This window comes from Monodon monoceros, unplaced genomic scaffold, assembly GCF_005190385.1.
Source record: "Monodon monoceros isolate NGI ecotype Baffin Bay Population unplaced genomic scaffold, NGI_Narwhal_1 Super_Scaffold_1, whole genome shotgun sequence".
NCBI lineage: Eukaryota > Metazoa > Chordata > Mammalia > Artiodactyla > Monodontidae > Monodon > Monodon monoceros.
In genome coordinates this window covers 23,408,243-23,430,003 of record NW_021703765.1, presented here as the reverse complement: position 1 = coordinate 23,430,003, position 21,761 = coordinate 23,408,243, and the positions used below count along the sequence as shown (strand labels likewise).

The following is a 21,761-nucleotide window of genomic DNA, read 5'->3' as shown; positions in this document are numbered from 1 at the left end:
GATAAACAGGAGAAGCTACCAGGTCTGAAAGCCTTCTAGCTTCATAAGGTTTGACTTAAGAGTAAGATGGGCCAAAATCAATACATTAAACTAAGAATAAATGTAAAGCCCTGCAGTTAGGTTAAAAAAAAATTAAATGTGCAACAGGTCTAAGGAGATGTGTGTTCAGGTGCAAAAGATCTGGGAATTTTACATGAACTAAGGTGTGCCTGCTTTAAAATGTGTAGTTTGTCTTAGGACAAATTAATAGAGTATAATTTATAACTATAATTCAGTTTATAATTTATATAGTTTTCATTTATAAAGGCCAAAATTATAAAGTACAACTGGAATATTACGTCCAATTCTGGGTACCAAATTTTGTGATACGTGCTGACAAATATAATTATCCAGAAAAAGAAAAAGAGGGCTGAATAACCGAAAGCTGATTTGTCTCTGTAATGGTTGATGGAATCAGGCTATTTAAGTTAAAGAAAAAGCTTTAAGGGGAGTCATGACAGATGTTTTCAAAAACCGGAAGGCCTCTGATAAGCAGCAAGGTTTATACATTTATGTGTTTCTCTCAAGCAGAGCCAGACCAATACATGAAAATTACTGGCAGGCAGACTTCACATATGACAACCTTTCTAACAATGAAACAGCAAGAACCCTACCACCTCCCGAAGTAGGAAGCACCCAGAAGCTCTCTCTCAGGGATGCTATAAAAAGAACTCTTACACTGGAAAGAAGTTTACAGTAGAATGACTGAAATTTCCATCGCAGTGATTCATGTTAGACTACGGTAAAGTTCCTTCCTAAGGAACAGGCTTATATTTCTCTCTAGGAATTGAATTACATTTTAAACAGTCTGCATAACCAAAAGCTACTTGAGGTTGTGAACTGAGTCTGAGATTGCTCCTTTCAGACATTTGGCTTGGTTTATCCTTCCATACAACATAGCTGAAAGAAAAATCTTTCAACTGCAGGGACTAGATCACACTTGGCCACGTATTACTGTGTATGCAGGATGTTCATCACTTGCAGATGAACATCACACAGAGGTGACCAGACGTCTCCCGTTATGTGAATCCCGCCCACATTCTGAAGTCTGTCCCAAATGGAAGCGTTTCCTGTCCACTGTCTCAGCCTGCAAGTGGTGGATGTTAAGCCAGTGGGAGAGGAGGAGGGGCCCAAGGCCCTAACCTCTGCACTTGAGGAGAAGTAGACAGGGCCAGGCAGAAACTGGATGCCAAAAGACAGCACACACCTCTGATGCAAACGCCCTGTTACAAGATGAGCGAAGACGGGAGATGTCAGAGAGGAGACAGGCTTGCAAGGGGGCAGCATTTCAAAAATGCTGCAAGTATTCCTGGCATCAGAATGTTTCCTTACCCAGGTACCTGGGCCTGACATTTCCTTACCAACGTGTCCTAAAGGCTTTTCAGTGCTGACGAGGACGTTGGATTGAAAAACAGTCCCTTTGGAGGACTGATGCTTTAAACCTCTGCTAAGAATACTGAGCAACCTCCTGAGGACGAGAAAGGACCCGGAGTAGGGATGGGCTGAGGTGGCCCTTTGAGCAAAGGTGGCGAATGAGGACGAGGAAAATGGGAGAGAAATGCTACAGCAACTCAGAAACTGAGGGTGGACTTAACTCTGCCAGGAATTAGCTGAAGGGGGCTTGGGAATTGCACGCTGCTTTCGTTAGCCATGTGGTACCTTCATCTTCCTCCTGTCAACTTTTCGCTTTTGTTCCTTCCTACTTTGTCTTCCTCATCCTTTTCCTTCTGTTTTCTTTCATCTTTCCAGTCGACTGTGTATTTCTGTCTCCTGTCTGTTCCTGTGAGGTGAGGGGTGTGACTCCAGAGTACAGTGGCACATTGTCACACGTGGCAGATGGTAAAACCTGCTGCAACTAGTATTAATGAACAATGCACCAGGCATGAGGTGCTATAAGATGTATAATAAGGAATAGGATTCAGTGTCCACTCCCAGGAGGCTCACAGTCTGGTAGGACGGATACGATGCACATGAAGACACACAGAAAAACAGAGGCACAGTGTGGTGGTAACTTTGTGTGCCAACTTGGCTAGGCTATGGTGTCCAGCTGTTTGGTCAAACACTTGTCTAGACGTGGCTGTGAAGGTATTTGGGTGTGTGATTAACATTTATAATCAGTTCACTTTAAGGAAAGCAGATTACCCTCTGTAATGTGGGTGAAGGCCTTGACAGCAAACACTGAGGTTTCCTGAGGAAGAAGGAATTCTGTCTCAAGACTGTAACATAAAAATCCTGCCTGAGTCTCCAGACCGCTGGCCTGCCCTATGGATTTAGGATTTAAGACTGAAACATCAACACCTGAATTCCCACCTAATTTCAGACTCACCCTAAAATCTCAACTATTCTCTCTCTCTGTCTCTCTCTCTCCACACACATACACCCCTACTGGTTCTGTTTCTCTGGAGAACCCTGACTAGTACACTAGTAAACAAGGGCAAGGGCAATTATGGTGTTCAATTCAGAGGTTCAATGACTAGGAGCTGCTCTCTCCATTCTCTGAAACCAGACAGGTTCTGTCTCCAGGTCCAAAGAGTATTCACTTAACTGATATTCACTCACTTTATAAGCCAGTTGAAAGTCACTGGCTTTAGTTTGATAAATTCTCCTATATTATACACGTAAGAGTTGATCTATTATTTCCACTTGCTTTTCTATCTGATTTTTTTCATTTCTTGAAAGTGTCGTTACTGACTCAGTAAGAGTCTGACCAACATCATTATGAGAGTCTAAAATTTTTCTGCTACCAAGAAAAGGATCTGTCACCTTAGTTGTCACACTGTCTTCAATTCCTAATAATCAAAGTGTTTTCACTTAGATATACTGTGTAGTCTGAAGCTTTCCTATGCGTCTTCACCTGAAAAGATCTATTTTAATTCTAAATGCTTGCTCTTTTCTAGAAGGTGGTCATGGAGTTTTTTCCGTCTTCCTCTAAATCAACTGGCAGCGAAGACACTGCCTTCAGGCATCATACTTGGCTAACAGTATAGTGCTGGTGTGCGTCATCTCTGACTTACAGAAAATCTGTGTTAGAAATGTCAACTTCAGGTACAAAGCAGTAATGTCATACTGCCCCTCTACTAAACAACAGGAGTTGATTTTCTCTGATACTTGAGATTGATGGCTTGTCTCTTTCTTACTGCTCCCATCTCCATTAAGTTTAATCTAGATTCATCTATGACACGTTGCAACTTGCTGATTTTATAACCCCTCTGTATGTAAATGAAATGAGTGAGAAATACAAAATCCCAATGAATAATTTCTACCTTCTTATAAAATCAAACCTGCTCAGCTGAATGTGCCTCTATCAAAACACGGGTGCAGCCTCACAGCCAGCTCTCAGCTATACGAGCAGAGCAAGAAAGAGACCTCAAAATTCATATGTAATTTCATATATAAACCAGACACAGCCCTCCCAACTATTATAAGTTAAGCCTAAAGATTTCCAAACGAAGCAAAGTAGAGAAAAATTCTGTCAAGTTTACATGACAACTATGTGGCTAAAAGCTTTTCTCTCTCCCATGAAACATAACAAAGTACTTAAGACATTTGTTTAAAAAAAAAAAAAAATCCCAGCCACTTTTTAAAAGAATTATTTAGTATCACTTCAAATATAAATTTCCTCCTTAATCATTTAATTGACATGTATCCCATTAAAGCATGCAATTATCAGTCAATATACAGCATGCAGCATGCAGTAAATGGACAGCATAGGTTAATAACCTGGAAGCATAGGATCTGAGAATGTGAGAGCAAGTTAAAGACAAGAGCTCCTCTCCATTGTCACTGAGGGTCGAGAAGCAATGCTGAAGCGTAGAGCAGTGAGAGTGGGGCAAGTACAGTTTGTCCAACACACAAACATATCTCCGCAAGTGGCGGCAGGTATAACTGAAAGACAAGGGTAAAAGGAGAAAAACAGAAAGAGAGGAGTTTTCCTTTGAAAAAATAAATCATTCTCAATGACCTCAAAGCTTTCTGTGTATTTTCACCAGATGGTGCCCAAGAAAAAAACAACTGTAAAAGAGAATATTAAAAAGATTAAAAACAAGAAAACAACCTGATTTTTTGAAAAAATGGACAAGACCTAAGCAGACACCTCACCAAAGATTTACAGATGGCAAATAAGCATAAGAAAAGATGCTCCACATCATATGTTATGAAGGAAATACAAATTAAAACGAGATACCACTACATACCTATGAGAATGGCCAAAATCCAGAATACTGACAACACCTAATGCTGCCAAGGATGTGGAGTAACAGGAATTCTCACTTATTGCTGATGGGAATGCAAAATGGTACAGCCACTTTGGAAGGCAGTTTTAGTCTTCTTACAAAACTAAACATACTCTTACCATATAATCCAGCATTTATGCTTCTTGGTGTTTACCCAAATGAGATGAAAACTTATGTCCACACAAAAACCTGCACATGGATGTTCATACCAGCTTTTTTCATAATTGCCAAAACTTGGAAACCATTAAGACGTCCTTCAGTAGGTAAAAGGATAAATAAACTGTGGTACATCCAGACAGTGGAATGTTATTCAGCACTAAAAAGAAATGAGCTATCAAGTCATGAAAAGACATGGAGGAAACTTACATGCATATTACTGAGTGAAGGAAGCCAATCTGAAAAGGCTACATAATGTATGATTTCAACTCCATGACACTCTAGAAGAAGCAAAACCATGGAGACAGTAAAAAGATCAGTGGTTGCCAGGAGTTGGTGGGGAGGAAGGCAGTGCACAGTGGATTTTTAGGACAGTGAAACTCTTCTGTATGATACCATAATGGTGGATACATGACATTATACACTTATCCAAACCCACAGAATGTTCAACGCCATGAGTGAAACCTAATGTAAACTATGGAGTTTGGGTGATAATGATGTGTCCAAGTAGGTTTACCAATTATAACAAATGTATCACCCCTGGTACAGAATGCTGATAGCGGGGGAGGCTAAGTGTAGGGGCGAGGCAGGGGTATATGGGAGTTCTCTGCACAATCTGCTCAATTGTGCTGGGAACCCAAAACTGTTCTTAAAGAAAAAGTCTATTTAAAAGGAAAAAAAGCTATACTGACAGAGGGAAAAGTCTCAAAATATCAGGTCATTAGTTAACCATATAAAATTTCCCTTGGTAGAGCAAAGAGGCGTGAGATATTTTCTCTTTGCAGTATTACAAATACATTCCTGGAAGATAGGTAACACTACTACAGCAATGTGGAAGATGCCATGGTAGAGGGAATACTAGGGGTCAGAAAACTTAGAAATCCAGATCCAGCCCAGCCACTGGCAGCTTTATAACAGCTGGTACTTGATCTAAGTCTCAATCCCACAAATTGCAATATGAAAGTAAAAAGTTTAAATTACTCCAGAACTTTGAAGTGATATTATAAAAAGGTAAAATAGTAAGAATTTTTTTATTATTATTGCCAGAGCAATTTCACTTGTATCACATTTCAGACCACTTAAAAACAACAAGTTTGAAAGAGGAAAATGCCAAGTCAATCAAGGTCAATTAACTGAACAGTGAATACATCAATTGATATGCCTAGACTATTTGTCTTTGAGAACCATGTCTGAAAAACCATACCAAAAGTCTGTCAAAGTTCCTAAGGAGGCAATGGTGATTTTTAAAGTGTGGTGGAACTCAAAATAAAGCTAAGAGACTGAAAGATTAGAAACAGGGAAATTTCCACAAATGGACAATCCAATCATCCAACCAACCAACCAACCAATCAACTAATAAGCCAAGCAGTATCTACGATCTCCTGCACGTAGGAACAGTGCTCGACACTAAAGACAGGGTGAGGAAGAAAATACGCACAATTATCACCCGTATGGAGCTTACAAGATAGCGGGAAAGAGAGGTGTTAGACAGTAACAAAATTCCACCATGAACTGTAAAATTTCAAACTTTGAACTGCAATAAGCACTCTAAAGGAGAAGTACAGAATGCTTCAAGAGGATTAAAATGGGGATCTCCTTGAGATGTGGAGGTTGAGAAAGGGCTCTTGCAAAGTGAACTTTAAGCTGACATCTTAAGGAAGAATGCAAGTTAGCTAAATAAAGAGTGTGGGCTGGGAGGAGGGGACATGAGTAAATTAAAAATCTATTACAAATAATATATGAATGTGGCAAAAAGAGTGGGCTCAAAATTAATAGCCTTCCTCTATTCAAAAAACAATCAGTTTTTTAAAAAATGCCATGATTCCATTACAATGACACCAAAAAATGATGAAGTATTCAAGAATAAATCAAAAGTTATGTACAAATATGTATGAAGAAAGCTTTAAAATGGTAATAAGGAAAAATTTTAGACTCGATAAAATGGAAAAAACAATTTTTAGACAGGAAACTCTAGGGTTGTAAAGTCACCAAATGTTCATATGTTAATCTAAAAATTTATATCCTCACAAATATCAGTAAGATTTTTTAGAAACTAGACAAGTTAATTCTAAGGTTCATATAGGAAACTGAACATTTAAGAAGAGCCAGGGTGGGGGAACTTCCCTGGTGGTGCAGTGGTTAAGAATTCGCCTGCCAATGCAGGGAACACGGGTTCGAGCCCTGGTCCGGGAAGATCCCACTTGCCGCGGAGCAACTAAGCCCGTGCGCCACAACTACTGTGCCTGCGCTCTAGAGCCCGCAGGCCATAACCACTGAGCCCGTGTGCCACAACTACTGAAGTCTGTGCACCTAGAGCCCGTGCTCCGCAACAAGAGAAGCCACCGCAATGAGAAGCCCGTGCTCCGCAATGAAGAGTAGCCCCTGCTCACCACAACCAGAGAAAGCCCGTGCGCAGCAGCAAAGACCCAACGCAGCCCAAAATAAATAAATTAATTTTAAAAAAAAACGGCCAGGAAATTCTGAAAAACTAGAGTTATAAGATGGGATTAGCTCTGCCACCTATTAAAAAATACTCTAAAGCGACATTATCAGAAACAGTTTGGTATAGTGCGTGAGCAGAAAGAACACCAGAATAGACTCAAATAGAACAGGAACCTAGTATAAGATAAAGGGGGCACTTCAAAACAGAAAACCAGATAAGTTATTCAATAAATGATATTAAGTTAACTGGGTAAATAACTAGAAAAAAATATAGCTGACTTTCTACCTCACCTCTTAAAATAAATTCCAAGTTGGTCAAAGCCTTGAAAGAAAAACACTACTACAAGAAAGTTCAAAAATAAACCTGAGAGCCATTTAAAAATAAAGACATAAATTTGACCACAAAAAAAAAAAGGAAAACATGAATGGAGGAGACACTTTTCACTCTTTATCTTTTGTACTGTTTGCACTTTTTGCCATTTTCATGTATCACAGAAATAAATTCATAACTAATTAATTTTTTAAAATTTAAAGGGGCACAGGAGTGATACTTTCAATCAGAGGGAATATTCTAAAGCAGGGAGATCTAGGCGAGTTCATGGATCTGAAAGAAGTTCAGTACAGCTGCTGTAACAGTGAATACATGGTCAAAGGTAAGGCAGGCGCATGCAGGCTATGTGCTACTTCAAAAGATTTATCCTATCATGGAAAATTAATGAAGGGATTGAACGGAGAGCCACTATATCTGATTTACATTTTTTTAAATAAATTTATTTATTTATTTTTGGCTGCATTGGGTCTTCGTTGCTGCGCGCGGGCTTTCTCTTGTGGAGAGCAGGGGCTACTGCCCTTTGTGGTGTGCAGGCTTCTCACTGTGGTGGCTTCTCTTGTGGCAGAGCATGGGCTCTAGGCACGTGGGCTCAGTAGTTGTGGCTCGCAGGCTCTAGAGCACAGGCTCAGTAGTTGTGGCACACGGGCTTAGTTGCTCCACAGCATGTGGGATCTTCCTGGACCAGGGCTCGAACCCGTGTCCCCTGCACTGGCAGGCAGATTCTTAACCACTGTGCCACCAGGGAAGTCCCTGATTTGCACTTTTTTTTTTTTATTTACATTTTTTAAGATACATTTCTGCAATGCAAAGATAAAATTGGAGAGGGGCAAAAGTTGAAAGATAAAACTAAACAAGGGCAGGAGTAGAAAAGCAAAGACCAGTAAGAAGCTACTGCAATAGTTTAGGGAAATACTGCTGATGGCTTAGAGGACAGGTATGGCAGAGTAAAACCAGTAAAACCTGAACGCTGATTGGAATGGGGGACGGTGTCAGTGTAGGAAGATATCAAGAATAACTCCCTGATTTCTGTATTAGGAACTGAATGAAAGTAAACTTTCTGAGATAGGAGAAACTGAAGGAGAGACAGGTTTTATGGAAAAGATCATGAGTTTGGTTTTGAACATGTATGGTATCAGATACGGTAGTTGTGAGATGTCAGTAAAAGTTGGTATATGGGTATGTTTGAAGCTAGGAGAGGTGTGGACTAACTAACCTAGAGATACAGGTAGATAGAGACATAGACACACAGATGGAAATCAAAACTCTGAGAGCATGTATGAGATCACCTATAGTCAAAGTGATGAGACAGAAGCACGACCCAGAAGTTACAGCCTTGCCAGGTGAGAGAGAGAGAGAGAGAGAGAGAGAGGGAGAGAGAGGGGGAGGGAGGGAGGGGGGGGGGGGGAGAGAGAGAGAGAGGGAGGGAGGGAGGGAGAGAGAGAGGAGAGAGAGGGGGGGGGGGGGGGGGAGAGAGAGGGGAGGGGGGAGAGAGAGAGAGGGAGAGAGAGGGAGAGAGAGGTAGGGAAGATGATAATGAATACTAAGTGGTAACTAGAGTGGCAGGAAGAAAATCTAAGAGTGTTGTCAGAAATCAAGAAAAGGAGTGTTTCAAGGTAGCCTTGGTAATAATACAACTTTAAGATAATTTCCAAATATGCTAAATAAATAATAAACTTTTCAAGCCATATGATTGAAATAGTTAAAAATATTTTTATAAACAGAGCTACTGTTCAATTTAGAGAAGCTCCTTCCTATTAATTTAACCATCTTGAAATATTCTTCATTATTTTTAATAGAGAGTGAACGGAAATAGCCCAGGTGACCAGCAGCCATGTGACAGATGTAGTCTCATTGCGTGAAAAATCCTTTAGCTTCATACTTTTAGCTTACAACAACAACAACAAAAAAAACAAGAAATGAACAAAAAACAACACAACTAGCTTTTCGGAATTACCTTTTAACCACTTACAAGTCTATCATGAAGTCTGTCTGAATATTTTCACAGCAATTGTAAAAATGGTAAAAAATGAATTCAAAATTCAGTAGACCCTAGACTTTGAAATTGCTATTTTGAATTCAGCTCAATCTGTAGTCCTTAAATATAAATCAAGGCACAGAAAATTGGCTTTTAATTATATTCAGTTGTCATTATTAACTAATTTTTATGAGCATCCACTGGATAAATAATATTTATTGGTTGCTGAACAAGACTTCAGTTATGAAATTATTTTAAAGGCATGTAATCTACGTAAAATTAATAAAATGTTTCAAAAGGTACAAATATGAAAATGGATAAAAAGATATGATGTTGTATTTACTTCAGCATTTTACACAAAAGAATGCCTTCTAATCATTACTGAAAAAGTTAGATGGCGTCTGATTGAAATCTTGCTGAGACAAAAAGATCAACATCTTGGTTACCTTTTTCTAGATGCTCTAATTTTTAAATATTCTTAGAACACAGTGATAATATTACTATTACCTTCCATGAATGGAACAGTATAATATTTTTTGATGAGCAGAGGTTTACATTAGGATTTTTAGCAGTTGCGCATATTAAGCTGGTGACCAAATGTAACGCATTAGAGGACAATCTTTCCAATCCTTTATTTTACAACTGATCTTTGGAACTTAAATTAGGAAATGTCATCTTGCAGTGCTTGGTTTCATTCTAGTATGTCAAGATAATTTTGAATATGAACTCTGTGACTCTGAGAATATCTCTCATGATTTCTTCTAAGAAAATCATTAATAGAAGCACTGAATAGAAACAGGTCAAGGACAGACCTCCTAGAAAAATGCACTAGGGATCTCTGTGTTGGCCATCAGTGCATAGAGAAACACTAATCAACAGCATTTTCATGTTTTTCAGCCATAAATATATGAAGGAGGAATGTGAAAAAAAATACTTTCACATTTATGACCTACTTATGTTTTTTGTCCCCATATTCCAACACGGTAATTAAAAACAGGTATCAGAATCCCCATTTAACAAATGATAAAATTGCAGAATAAAGAAGTGACATGTTAACTATCCTGTCAATTAGTAATGGAAGAATTCTATCCAGTGGAATCCACCAACAATGCTGTCATGCTCCAGCCCGAGGCTTTCTAACTCTATAAATGAATATCCAATCCCAGGACCCATCTGTTCTGGAAGTTCTCCAAGTCCTATTCCTGCTCACTTCTCCCATATAAAAGTATTATTAAGAAGCTGATGGGCTTCCCTGGTGGCACAGTGGTTGAGAGTCCACCTGCCGATGCAGGGGACACGGGTTCGTGCCACGGTCCGGGAGGATCCCACATGCCGCGGAGCGGTTGGGCCCGTGGGCCATGGCCCCTGAGCCTGCGCGTCCGGAGCCTGTGCTCCGCAACGGGAGAGGCCACAACAGTGAGAGGCCCGCGTACCGCAAAAAAAAAAAAAAAACCAAAAAAAAAAAGCTGATAATGTCCAAGATATGGTAGGGTTAAAAAAAATTTTTTTAACAGGTTTACAATTAAATAGATATTGTTACTGAGTCCTAAAAAGGACTCCAGGACTCAATCCACCAAAGGAAAGCAAAAACTTAAGAAAACATAAAAACTGTGCTCTTTAAAAACGCGAATCACCACCACCTTAAACAAGCGATCACAGTGAATATTAACATCAGTAAAGTAAACCTTACGTGTCTCCTGATATGATCACAGTAGAGATTAAGTCTAACCACACGGAATCATCAGGCAAATCCAAACTGAGGGGCATTCTTTATTTAAAAAAACAAAAAAAGGGTCTGTGTTTTTCAAATTTTGAAAGATGAGGGAAAACCAAGGGGCTGTTCTGGATTAAAGAAGAATAAAGAAGACAACTAAATGTAGTATGTGATTCTGGGATTGGATCCCAGACTAGGGTAATAAAAAGGCATTTTTTTTTCCTAGAAAGGAAATTAATGGGGCAAATGACAAAATTTGAGTGCCTGTAGATTAGACAAGAGTATTTTCTCAATGTTAATTTCCTAATTTTGAGAAATATCTTTTTATTTTTAAGAAATACACACTGAAGTTCTCGGTGGTAAAGGTACATCTTGTTTATACACTTATTCTCAAACGTTTCAGAAAAAACAGGACACACAATGATACAGCAAATGTGAAATTTTTACATTTTGGGAATTTGAGTTAAAGGTAAATAAGAAATCTTTATATGATCTTTCCAAGTCTGCAATTTAAAAGGTTTTTAAAAACAAATACAATATTATAACATCAAAAAACTTATTTATTTTTAATCTAGGAAATAAAGAAAACCAAACTAGCCTTTTTGATATAGTGAATAACATCCATTTTAAGGTTATGGAACGCAAACCTAGAGCCCTCAAATGTCATCCTGACCTCTATGCTTAAAGCTTAGGACATCAGAAAAACTAGAGTGTGGGAAGTAAGCAAATGTGGTCTGGAGCTATCCCATAAAAAACAGTCACTGTTACTTAAGAGCTGCACTTTCATAAAAAATAAATTCTCTTTAGTGCCTTCTTACATGAAAATGTCCAAGATTATGCAATGTATAGTTCTGAAATGTTACTTGATATGGTTATGCCTCACCAAAGTAAAATAGGAAAATTTCTGTCCTAGAACAACATTTAAGTCTGTAAAAGATCCCCAAAACCACAAGCAAAAAGAGTGACGCTCTAAAAAGAACCTAGGGTCAGGCTTTCTAATAATGTATTTTACAATACTTTGACAATAAAATCACAACATAAAAATGAGGTTGCCAGGGGCAGGTTAAACTTTATGGACTACCTAGAATATTCTGTGTATCCCTTTCCAATCTCCACTTTTGTTTCTCCCTGCCTCCCTTCCTTTCTTTTGAAAAAGCTTGTCAGCAGATTCACCCGTAGGTTTAAAATACCAAGAAAACTAAATTAATAATAAATGTTTAGGACCAATATGAAGAAAATTACAAAAATTTACTATTGTGCATAAAAGAAGTCTTCAATAAATGAAGACACACCAGTATGCTTCTGCATGGGAAAACAAAATACAAAGAATGCCATTATCCTCCACAGATTAAAAATCGCAATAGGAATGTTTAATTTTGACAGTGTAACTCTCTTACAGTGATTCCTAAATTTCTTTTATTTAAGTGTTCATCTTAAAAGCCAATAAAAGATATGGATCCCCTTACAGGAAAATGCAGCAAGTCACATACACACAAAATTTTATATAAAATTTCAAGATCTTCATGGAATGCCTGAAGCCCATTCATATGGTCCCTATGTCCCAGATTTATGAACTACAAGTACTGAGCTCCTGTGTAGAAGAAGAAATAGGTAAAAGAGCCAAGAAAACTCTGAAAAAGAATAGTAATTAGGAGGGATTTAACCTTATGCTATTCAAATACATAAGTGTATAATAATAAAAGTGGAAAGAAAAGTGCTAGAAGAAAAACAGACATGTGAATCAATATGACAGCTAAGAAAACCAAAAAAACAGAATCTAGTATGTGCTAAGGGTTGCATTTAAACTTTGTAAGGGAGAGGGATTTTTTTTTGATATGTGTCTGGAAAAACCAGTAACATATTTGAAACAAAAAAACCCAAAAAAACCCCAAACAGACATATTTCTTACATAGCAAATCAAACAAAATCCACCAAAGGACCAGAAGAATAAAAGAGGGAAGTGGGAGATGTGGCCATAAGAAAAAGGATTATTGATGTTACTTTATAAACATTTAAAATGTCAAAACAATCACTAAAATTAAAAGGTAACACATATATTTATAACATAAGACAGTCAATTTTTCCTTGTGTCTATAAAGAACTCTTTAAAATCAATAAATGAAAGATGAAAAACACAACTGATAAATGAACAAAGTGCATATGCTGGTAATTCATAAAATATACAAGCAATAAACATTTGAAAACAATTTACTCTCACTAGTGATTAAAAAAACAAAATTTCAAGAATGAAGCACCAATTTTTGGCTATCAAACTGGAAGACGTGTTTTTTAAAAAAAGCTGATGGGGATGGCAAGAATACAGGAATATGGACGTTTTATGCACATGGGCTCTGATCTCACAGAACATACATTTGAATAGGAAGGAAGACTGAGAACAATTGAGTAAAAAAAAAATAACAAGAAAATTTCAGTTAATGAAATAAAGAAAATATGAACAAGGGTGGTGGGAGAGGGGCCAGAGGGGCTAACTTGTGTTGTTCAGAAAGGTTTCACCAATGGAATGACATCTGAGCTGAGAAATGAATGCCTAAGAGAACTACAATTTCAACTTCTCGAGTATTTCATAATATTATGAGCTAACTTACATTCTTTACTCCATAGCTGAATAAAAACATTTGATATTTCAACTGAAAGAGATATTAATAAATCTGAATAGGGCTCAGACATGAACAAGATAATGAGTTTTTTCAGTGGATGGGACTGGAAAAATGAGGACGCCTGATGATGCGGATCTGTGATTTCATAGTCACAGGGCTGGGAAGAGCCGAGCGGTCGTTTTATCCAATCTTCTACCCACAACAGAATGTCCTTCTAAGCACTCCTGCAGGTTGTTCATATTGCTCTTACTATATACATCTTCAAGCAAAAGGGAACTCTCTAATTTGACAGACAGCCCCATTCCACAGATAAGTGTAACAATTAGAAAACTGTTCCTTAAAGTAAGTTAAATTCCTACCTAGTTATGACATCTGGAATTAGATACACAAAGTCTAACTTTTTTCTCTACGTAATAGCTTTTGACTGTATAAAGAAATTGTGAACCCCTTAATTTCTTCTTCTCTCATTGATACTAAACATCTGTTCCTCTATCTTTCAAGAACTACAGTTTCTAAATCCTTCATCAGTCTTATTACTCTTCTTTGGACATTCACATTGATTAATGTGAATTAATGTAAGCAATGTAAGAAAGGCAAAGAGGAGTATTTTCTCACTGACAGTATTTACAATCGATAATAAAACGGAGACCAACTTTTAGCTGGTCTTACTGTGGTTTTAAAATCCTTTACGGGCATAGACAATACACTCCCTTATTGCCTAAGCCACTGACATCCCCACTGCTCAGAACACCACTGGTTGTTCTTAAAATACCGCAACGTAAGCGAACTCATCACTTAGATGTGTTGTGTTTCGGGCAGTGATGAGAAAATTATATTCTATCAGTAAAAGCTCAAAATAATTTCAAAAACTAAAATCAAATCAAAAAGAAAAAATTCCCTCAAACTGAGAACTGAAATGAATTTAACTGTATATCAAGTGATGATAAAACTACACAAATAATAATTTTGTATAACTTTAAAATGTAGAATTGATCCTACATACTCAGTGGGATATACTCTAAGGACAAAGAGACACCAAAAATCCTAAACTTCATTCACTGACAGTAGTAATATTAACATTATTTTGAAACAAATATACGTACATATATACACAGAGAGAGACAGACAGACATGAGAGAGACACACAGACATATAGAGACATATTTAGTAGGATAAAGAGGAAAAATATATTAATGCTGTTCAAACAATCAAATCAGAATTTATGTTAAATAATCTTAAATTTGAATCAGAACACTATAAACTTTTTCCTTTTCAAGAATTTATATTTTCCTAGCTTTGTCCACTAAAGAGAGCTGTAAGAAGTGACAGTCTCCTTAGCAATTAGCACCCCTATCACCCACGAGCCAGATTGTGGTTTCTAAGTATCATTCCCGCTAAAAGAAACCAGAGTCCTTAGAAGAATGGCTGTTTCTACGTCTGAGACAGGAAAGGTGCAAGATGGCCTGAGACATCTTATTGGCCTAAGAGCAAGGAAGCAAGAAAACTATCAAAGACAAATGGGATCCTATCAAAAGGACACAGAGACAATATCATACGAGGTCTGCCATTGGCCAAAGATGGCACAATAAGATATCAGAAAAATTACTCTGCAAGTGATTGAAACACATTACACACACACACACACGCAATATATATACACTGAAACATATTGTATATGTATATATAGAGAGAGACAGAGATCAAGGAGATCATAATAAAATAAAACAAACAAGAAACAAAAATGCATTAGTTATGACTGGAGGTAACAAGGGCACTTAAAGGGAAAGAATTAATTAAGCATTAATCCTGTCTTTCTAACTAAACCTAACTGGAAAAGAATCCTACCTAAAAATATGCATGTACTATTATAATTAAAACTTTTCCTTCTGGCAGCCTATAATGAAACAACTAATTTGGTCAATCATCAAGAGATGAAGCCATCACATGTATGAACAATGGTGAAAGTCAGAACAAAGGGAACACGTATCCTATGCAAGTAAAAGACAGTGTGGCAGGAGCTGACCTTGTGGGAGAAGAGAGGTAAATGGGGCCAGACTACCCAGGAGTTTTGTCTTTATCCTAAGAACAATGGCAAGCAACTGAAGTCTATTAAGCAGAAGAGTTACAAGATAAGATTTGCATTTTGAAAGGATCAGTCTGGCTGCAGACAGTTGAGGGAAGAGTTGGTAACAGACCAGTTCGGAAGTTACTGTAGGGAACTAAGGCAATGGAGCAAAGGAGAGAAGCGAATGGATTTGAGACAGTTACTAACAAGGCTTGCTACTCGATTGGATGTGGCAGGTAAGAGAAAGGGAGTGTCAAAAAATAACTTCCAGCTTTCAGGCTCACATAAAAGGTGATGTCATTCACTGAGGCAGGGAACAAGAAAGAGGACTGGGGAGCGCTGGGGAAGGGCAAGATTTACATTTTGGACGTGCTGTGTTTGAGATGACTCTGAGAAACTTGAAAGATGATACCACGTATCTGATTGGACCAAAAGGTTTCAGAGGTCTGAGGACAGGTCTAGCCAGGAGATATGCGTTTCGGAGTCATCCACACGTAAGTGGCAGCGGCTGAGATCACCTACCAAAGGAGTAGAGGGAAGGGGATCTAGGATTTATGTATTAAATGCCAACATTTAATAGTGTAATAAGATCACGTTAAAGCTAGACTAGAGGAAGACAAACATCCACAGAATTTTGAGGAGTGGCAAAAACAAACAAACCAATCAACCCAGATGGAAGATAAGGAAACCAAGTAGAGACTATCTTAAGGAAAGAGTAGTTAAAAGTGTCAAATGCAACTGAGAGGACAAATAAGACAGAAAATGTCTCCTCGACTTAGCAATATGGAAGTCATTGGTGACCAACAGTCCCTTTTGTTAGCAACATAAAAAAACACCATTCATTAAAACATAACTCTGGATATAAGACTTCTGTTTAATACCACTGATTAGCTCATTTAAGTGCATTAAATACCATTAAGTTGCCAGGGGTGATTTTTGCAAACCAAAAAATTTAAAAAATAGCTCTCACACACATAATTTTACATAGGATAAAACTTACAATACAGTGTGGATATCTAAGGATATCCAAAAAATTAAGCAAAATAAAACCTGGGACAAGTGTCAGGAAACTACACAGCAGTGGTGGAAGCACAGCCCTTGAATCATTTAACTCCCTGGCAGCAGAAGCCATTTTTCCTGGAGCGAAATCTATTGCCAGCAATGAAGATCCTGGGAATCTCTAGTATGAAGGATTAACAAACTGGCCCAAACACTGGAAAATACATTGAAAGGAACAATCTAGTACTAGCTCAGAAGGGATGAAATGACCTAATATCCCACTGCCAGGTCTAGAAAGTAAAAGAGATTGTAATAATAATAAAAAAAAGGACCTCTTCAACAACAATATAACAGTATGATATAAACTTCTTTTCTGTGACTTGTTTTATTCTCATTTGCTGAAGAAATTCAAAATAAGAAAATCCCCGGGATTTGCAGTGTAACACAACATTTTAATCAGTTAGAATTTATACTATCATTGATACTTGAAATTTAATTAAATTCTCTGATTTAAAAATCTTCTAATAAGCACTTTCGTCCTAAATTAGCTACTTATTTTGGGATATAAATGCATCAATGAAGACCTACAACGTGAACATTTTTAGAAATTTTAAAAATAAGCAAATATTTCAGGTCTTCTACCCATTTTTTAATTGGATTGTTTGTTTTTTTTATGTCGAGTTATTTGAGCTGTTTATATATTTTGAATACTAACCCCCTATTGGTTATATCATTTGCAAATATTTTCTCCCATTCAGTAGGCTGTCTTTTCATTTTGTTGATGGTTTCCTTTGCTGTGCAAAAACTTTTAAGTTTAATTAGGTCTCATTTGTTTATTTTTGCTTTTATTTCCTTTGCTTTAGGAGACAGATCCAAAAAAATAGAGGACATTCAGATGGCCAACAGACACATGAAAAGATGCTCAACATTGCTAATTATCAGGGAAATGCAAATCAAAACCACAATGAGATATCACCTCACACCTGTCAGAATGGCTATCGTCAAAAAGAACACAAATAACAAGTGCTGGTGAGGATGTGGAGAAAAGGGAACCCTCCTACATTGTTTGTGAGTATGTAAATTGGTGCAGCCACTGTGGAAAACAGTATGGAGGTTTCTCAAAAAACTAAAAATAGAACCACCATATGACCGAGCAATTCCATTCCTGAGTATATATGTAAAAAAACCCCAAAAACACGAACGTAAAAAGATACATGCATCCCAATGTTCACAGCAGCATTACTTACAATTGCCAAGATATGGAAGCAACCTAAGTATCCATCAACAGATGAATGGATAAAGAAGATGTGGTACATATATACAATGGAATATTACTCAGCCATAAAAAGAAATGAAATTGAGTTATTTGTAGTGAGGTGGGTGGACCTAGAGACTGTCATACAGAGTGAAGTTAAGTCAGAAAGAGAAAAACAAATATCGTATGCTAACACATATATATGGAATCTAAAAAAAAAAAAAAAAGGTTCTGAAGAACCTAGGGGCAGGACAAGAATAAAGACGCAGATGTAGAGAATGGACTTGAGGACACAGGGAGGGGGAAGGGTAAGCTGGGATGAAGTGAAAGAGTGGCATGGACATATATACACTACCAAATGTAAAATAGATAGCTAGTGGGAAGCAGCCGCATAGCACAGGGAGATCAGCTTGGTGCTTTGTGTCCACCTAGAGGGGTGGGACAGGGAGGGGGGGAGGGAGACGCAAGAGGGAAGAGATATGGGGATATACGTATATGTATAGCTGATTCACTTCGTTATACAGCAGAAACTAACACACCATTGTAAAGCAATTATACTCCAATAAAGATGTAAAAAAAAAGATGTGGTACACACACACACACACACACACACACACACACACACACACACGTGTGCAATGGAATACTACTCAGCCATAAAAAATAATAAAAGTTTTGCCATTTGCATCAACATGGATGGACTTGGAGGGTATTATGCTAAGCAAAATAAGTCAGACAGAGAAAGACAAATACTGCATGATATCAGTTATATGTGGACTCTAAAAAATACAACAAACTAGTGAATATAACCAAAAAAGAAACAGACTCACAGATATGGAGAACAAACTAGCGGTTACCAGTGGGAAGAGGAAAGGGGGGAGGGGCAATACAGAGGTAAGGGATTAAGAGTAAAAACTACTGTCTATAAAATAAGCTACAAGGATATATTGTATAACACAGGGAATATAGCAAATATTTTATAATAACTATAAATGGAGTATAACCTTTAAAAATTGTGAGTCACTATACTGTACACCTGTAACATATAATACTGTACATCAACTACATTTCAATTTAAAAAACGGTAGCAGGAAGCAGTAAAAAAAAAATAGGCAAACATTTTAGATGGCAATTTCATGATGTCTTTGTAAATGCACTTGCTTGCTGATTTTAAAATATTTGTTATAATCAGATATATATTTGGTAGTGTCTATAGGATTAATCATACTAACTTTTAGGGGCAAACTTTATTTCCAAGAATGTTTCTGAGAATCTCAACTTTGCCTTTGATTACAGCTTACAGAATCTCATTCTCCTTTTTATAGAAAACAAAGTAGTTAAAAGCACTGATTTCCATATACTATAAAAGCAAAGGGGATAAGGCACTTGAAAATATATATTTTTAAGTTTTGTAAACATTATGTGTCATATGTACCAAATATCTAAAAATATTAGATTAAGCAGATGGAAACTTACACGGTACTCATGAAGTATAACATCGTCCCTTGTATTAAAGATGATGTGACAATCTATATTTACAGGTGTGGATAAACAAATCAGTTTATTACCGGCATTCCTTTTTACATGGCATATGTATTTTAAAAAAGTCTTTTGACTGTGGACAAGGCAACCATTTAAAAAGAATGTCGCCGTGGCTCTCCATTATAGACGTTTGCTCCTACAAGTATCCAATATGGCCATGCAGCAATGTGGAGCTGGCTTGTTCCCAACAATGCACAGTTATCCTATATGGCCTGAAGTTGTATTTCAACGTGTTAATAGTGTGCTGTTCTCTACCCTACTTGTGGTCTAATAACAAGGTCTAAAAAAATCTACAAATGCCGACATTCATTTCAAGTTCCTAACACTTTCTTCCCACGAACTTAAGAGTTAGGAGGAAGGGAACACTGATGGAAATTTCATAAGGAAAGAAAATTTACTTGAAAACAATTTCTTGATTGGATTTCTTTACAATTTATATTTTGAAAGAAACATTTCTATATGTCATTATGTTCCTTCCTTGTGTTGAGGGAAGTGGTAGATTGACAGAGCACACGTTAAAGCAATGACACCCACAGATTCCAAATTGGTTCCAGTGGGGGTGGAGCTGATTGAAGGAAAGGAAGACCTAAAGCACATGCTCATTACAGAAATAGCTATTAAAGACAGAGAACTTAGCCTGAAACTTTAAAAATTTATCTTTACATATCATCTTGAGAAATTAAAAGACTTGTTTTCAAAAATCTAGTCTTCAGGGGACATTCATAATGACTATATACTAGATTCAAAAGTGTCCCTCAGTCCACACACATCTGTCTACACTAAGTAATCTGGGGTATAAACACTAAGAATGTAATAGAAAGACTGGGTTCACAATGAAATAGGTATAAAATAGCATATTCAGCACATTTTATGACCATCAAAAAGCTTGTTCACTTCTATGGTCATTATATTTTACAAACACTCTCTTGACAAAAAGGCACAGAAAGATTTACAGCTATTGTAAAATTATTCTGAAAAATCTGAGTTCTGAGTCTTAACTCTCAACATATATGCCGTAAGTATTAGATCAGTGAAGTTAGATCATCTGGAGCCATGAAACAAAGGCCAATTCTGTTAAGACTGATTAAATATGTCACATCCTTTCTACAGCAGAGCTAGAAAAATACACACAAGATAAAATGCTATACAATCAAGAGTTGGAAATCTATTGAGGTCATTAAAAATAAGAACAAATCTTCACATATAGAAATTATGCTAATAACCCATCAGAAGACCATTTTGGAGTCATCTTTCAGTGTGCTCATGGATATACACTGGAAGAGCCACATTCCCTCAACCTTTCACCCACATGGGTGTGGTGACACACACCATACCCACATCTGTGAGCTGGCAGGCAAGGATCACGGGAGTGGTCTGTTACAGCAATGTGGTCATCATGAAATTGAAGAAGCTCACTGGCATAGGTGGGTGGAGATGAAAAGCTTGATCTTGGTCTCACCAGCTCAATGCTCTCATCAGCCTAAATGAAGTATTAGCCTTACTGCCACAGTACCTGACAGACACGCCAGGACACCTATTCCTGGGGGAAAAGACAGGCATGTGTTCTTTTGCCTCTGGGTCTTTGCACCTGCTGCCAACTATCTGGAGATGCTCATTCCATCTCCTTGTCCTTTTGGCAAACTCCTCTTCCTCCATTCTGTAAGTGTGACTCTCCCGTGAGGCTTTCCCTGACTGCCTCAGGCACATTCTGGTGCTTTCCGTTCTAGGTTCCCATTTTGCCTTGTGCTTACTGCCAATACACAACTTAACAAAATGCATTTGTAACTGTCTTCGTATCTATCTTCTCTCTCAACCCTAACCTCTTTGAGGGCAGATCCTGAATTTCTGTTTCCCTAGCACCCAGCGCAATGCCTGGTGTTAAGAAAGCACAATATTTACTGATTCACTAGAGGAAAACTGACAACAATTAATGTTCCATATTCAACGATCCACAAGTCACTCTGCTTATGAGGGTCTCTGTGCATTTTATACTACACTGACAATCACGCTGTATGCTGGGCTGGGATTCAGAGTCATAACCATAAACATAAAATTCCTTCCTTCCTTAGGAGTGAGCAAAGGTCTATAAATCACTAGCAACAGGAACTTACACAATAATTTCTCTCTAAGGCCCTAACTTCTAAGTTTTTAAAATTTTAAAAGAATCCCATGATTTGTCCACACGGCAGAAGTGCAAAAAATTCAACCGTTTTAATCACTTCCACCCTCCCCAAACAAACAAAAACTTCTAATTTTCTTTCCATGGAGTAAAGTACTGGATCAAGATGATTAACTTCAGAGCTGGCCATCCTGAAATAGTTCTGAAGACCTTACTAGCTATCACTCTATTCATTCTGTGAATTACTTTACATTATTTTGGATCAAAATTTGCA

At 37.5% G+C, this 21,761-nt stretch overlaps 1 protein-coding gene across 2 annotated transcripts in view; it reads right to left on the bottom strand.

Annotated features, from left to right (window-relative positions):
- DYM (dymeclin) overlaps positions 1-21,761 on the bottom strand; it is a 377,165-nt gene that overhangs the window by 162,836 nt on the left and 192,568 nt on the right. Inside the window, exon 14 of one of the 2 annotated variants that reach the window (XM_029234366.1) lies at positions 3,760-3,924. The exons of the other annotated variant lie outside the window; for it this stretch is intronic. Within the exon in view, the coding sequence (XP_029090199.1) occupies positions 3,760-3,924 (165 nt within the window). The remainder of the gene's footprint in view (positions 1-3,759; positions 3,925-21,761) is intronic. 2 annotated transcript variants of the gene reach the window in all.